Source organism: Rhagoletis zephyria, unplaced genomic scaffold (assembly GCF_001687245.7).
Source record: "Rhagoletis zephyria isolate East Lansing unplaced genomic scaffold, Rhagoletis_zephyria_1.1 Rzeph_scaffold_37416, whole genome shotgun sequence".
NCBI classification, from domain to species: domain Eukaryota; kingdom Metazoa; phylum Arthropoda; class Insecta; order Diptera; family Tephritidae; genus Rhagoletis; species Rhagoletis zephyria.
In genome coordinates, this window is record NW_016194471.1 from 1 (window position 1) to 3,153 (window position 3,153).

General features: G+C 41.4%; 3 protein-coding genes across 3 annotated transcripts; 2 read left to right on the forward strand and 1 right to left on the reverse strand.

The window, feature by feature from the left end:
* Positions 1 to 3: 3 nt before the first annotated feature.
* P5cr (Pyrroline 5-carboyxlate reductase) lies at positions 4 to 1,120 on the forward strand (the record flags this gene model as incomplete). The annotated part of the gene is made up of 4 exons (XM_017605773.1): positions 4 to 261; positions 314 to 682; positions 751 to 812; positions 871 to 1,120. Coding segments are annotated over 4 exons (753 nt in total), but the record flags the coding sequence as incomplete, so codon positions are not given.
* LOC108354595 (pre-mRNA-splicing factor 18-like) lies at positions 1,059 to 2,250 on the reverse strand. The gene has a single exon (XM_017605774.1). It carries the CDS (start codon positions 2,138 to 2,140, stop codon positions 1,118 to 1,120), a length of 1,023 nt encoding a protein of 340 aa, XP_017461263.1. The 5' UTR covers positions 2,141 to 2,250; the 3' UTR covers positions 1,059 to 1,117.
* A 65-nt stretch (positions 2,251 to 2,315) lies between these two features.
* LOC108354596 (coiled-coil domain-containing protein 124-like) lies at positions 2,316 to 3,147 on the forward strand (the record flags this gene model as incomplete). Its single annotated transcript, XM_017605775.1, has 3 exons — positions 2,316 to 2,646; positions 2,712 to 2,959; positions 3,033 to 3,147. Coding segments are annotated over exons 1-3 (573 nt in total), but the record flags the coding sequence as incomplete, so codon positions are not given.
* Between the last annotated feature and the right edge of the window lie 6 nt (positions 3,148 to 3,153).

The window sequence follows — 3,153 nt, forward strand, 5'->3', positions numbered from 1 at the left end:
GAGTTTGTAAAAACCTCTCAAGTGATTGTGTCGGGTCCGAACATCGAGAACCTGGCACGTTGGCGAGAGATAGGCATTGCAACCACGGACGATAACTACGAAGTGCTAGACAAGGCGGATATTATTTTCATATGCGTAAAGCCACATATTCTAACACCGATGGCTGCTCAATTATGTAGTCTACATTCCCCCACATTAAAAGACAAAGATAAACTTTTTGTGTCGGTGCTGGCCGGGGTTAATCTCAAGACATTGGAAGAGGTAACATGAGTTGAAAAATGTCAAATGGTTTATTATTCGTCAATATTTACAGAAATTTTCCTTTATTAATGGCCTAAAAATGATACGCACTATGCCCAACACACCCATGCAAATTGGCGAGGGCATTACTGTGTACACACCTGGTTCCTATGTAAAGCAACAGGATTTGGAGAAATTACACTTGATGTTAAACTCCCTGGGCATCGCCCAGCAAGTGCCGGAAGCTATGATAGATTCTGTTACAGGCGTAGCTGGTTGCGGGCCAGCATTTGTGTATACTATAATCGAGGCATTGGCTGATGGTGGTGTTAAGCAGGGGGTGCCAAGACAAATGGCGCTGCAATTTGCGGCACAAATGCTGCTGGGATCTGCTAAAATGGTAATGCTGACTGGTAAACATCCAGCGGTGTTACGAGATGAGGTACCTTGTTCACTTTATAATGAAATGGCACATTTTAATTTTGCTTTGCACATATTTTTCAAAAATAGGTTTGTTCCCCTGGCGGTGCAACTATTGTAGGTGTGCATGAACTGGAAAAAGGCAACTTGCGGTAACAGAATACTTCCCCTTGTTCAATCTTATAAAGTTTCATTTAATTTTTTCTCTAGTGCAACGCTAATCAATGCAGTAGAAAAATCAAGTCAACGTGCAGCTGAGCTTGGCAAGAAATAAACGTGCGGCTACACTCATTCCCATCCAGTAAAATAAAGCATTTGTGACAATTTCACCATGGAAAAAACTCTCGAACATTCATACCTTTATTCGGTAAAGGCAATTTTTCATAATTTACGTCTAATCATACTTATTAGCTAAATAATTAAATAAAAAGATTCGTGTTCGCATTTGCAAAGCTGATTATATGCGATCCTTTTTGCTTACGTACTCCACACATTTTGAGGGATCAGTTGGAAAATATTCTTGGCATTTGGTCATCAGCCGCTTCAGCCCCTGGATGTATTTCCGTTGAGTTTCATCGTTCATCACGTGCGCAACATTCTTTGAGAAAATCTTTTCTCGACCTGTACGTGCGTGTATACCCACCATTGTCACACCAATCGGCCATGGCGCATTTCCTATAGCCATCTCCAGATAAGCATCACTGGCAGTGATATAGTCGCGATTGAGCAGACGTTTACAAATATCACGTAAACTATCCAATATATCCTCTGGCAAAGTGTGATGCTTTAGTTTACGGAATAAAGGTTTGACATACTCGCGAGTCTGGGTGAAAATGACGCGAGCCATTTTTGTTTTGGTGGACATTTTCTCTTGTTTGGAATAAGTGGCGATTTGGTCATTCCACATTTTAAGCAAAAAAGTTAACAAAGTTATAATAACATCCATGTCATATTCTTTGTTACCACGGCCCATTTTGACAGCACTCGCTTTAATGCTATCCCACGTTATTGTTTCATCCAGTTCGGCCAAATCCGATTTTTGTTCCTCTTTGGCTGTTGGTGCATTGGCAAACATTTCCTGTAAGTATGCTTGATCTACTTGCTCCATGGCTTCTTGGAAATCATTGCGGAATCCACGGTTCGACTCAGGCTGTGAGATTTCGCACTGCCGCAAACGATGGAAAGCATCCGCTTCGGACTCGCCAAAAATGAGAATTGGCTCGCCACGTTCGCGCAAGCGTCGTATAACTTCGGAGCGAGGAAGAACATTTTGCCCTTCCGAGTCATAGCTGTAGTGCCCTTCTGGTGCTTGGTCTTCCTCACGGCTTTCTTGTTTCTTATAGCCAACCTTTTGTAGGATCTCTTCAGTATTCTTAGCAATGAGTTCGCCCCGTCTAAAATATTTTTTCTTGTCATCGACAAGTTGCTTTTCCTCAAGCAATTTGCGTTTCCTTGCAATTTCAGCTTTAATTATATCCATCTTGTAAATACTTTCTTTACTTTTTTCCTGTAAGATTTTATTTATTTACGTACATTCTTTATCAAAATTTTATTTATGATTTTCCTTTTAAGTGACATTCCGATCAGCTGTTTTCACAGTGTTGACACACGACTCAAACAATTATTTAGCCGTCGGAATGAGGCAACCCTGTAATAAATTTGGAAATGTCAAAATCTGTATAATTATGCGAATTTACGGATTACGGTGTGCCAGAAAGTTAATTAAACGCGATTAGACAAAAGAAAACAAACAAAAATCTCAAAAATATATCAAAAATGCCAAAGAAAATGGGAACTAATTCGAAGGCAGTGGAGGCCCGCGAACGCAAGCAGGCTGTGAAACAAGCCAATAATGAACGGGCAGTGAAGGAGGCTGAGGATCGACTCTGGCAGGACAATGATCGAAGTCTAGCTAAGAAGCAACAGCGTCGTGAGGAGGAGGAAAAGAAGCGTGCTGAAGCTTTGCGACGAAAGGCGGAAGCAAAGGTAGGTGTCAGTCCATAGTTTACGTTGACTATGAACAAATATATAAAGGCACATTTTTATAACAGGCGTTACTTGATCAAGAAATGTCTTCAATTAAGACACAAGGTAAACAGCCGCTGGCAAAGATTCATCGTCAACAAATCTTGGAAGAGATGGAAAAGAAACAACGTGTTATCGAAGCCATAAACGCAGCTAAGCCACAGGCGGGAGCACGCATAGTATTACCAGAGCCAGTCATCGAAGAAAACTTGAATCGATCTATGGCGGACGTAGAGATAGCGACAAATGTCGATCAAGCTTTGGCAGCTTTAAGGTAATATTCACATATACATTCATGTAATTGGTCTTGTATAGCTGATTGTCTGTGGTGTTTTCATGCATGGCAGTGTAAAAGACGACGAGGAAGACAAGCATCCTGAGAAGCGAATGCGTGCAGCTTATCGAGCATTTGAAGCAGCTAATCTCCCGCGTATTAAAGCGGAGAACCCATCGCTAAGGATGACACAA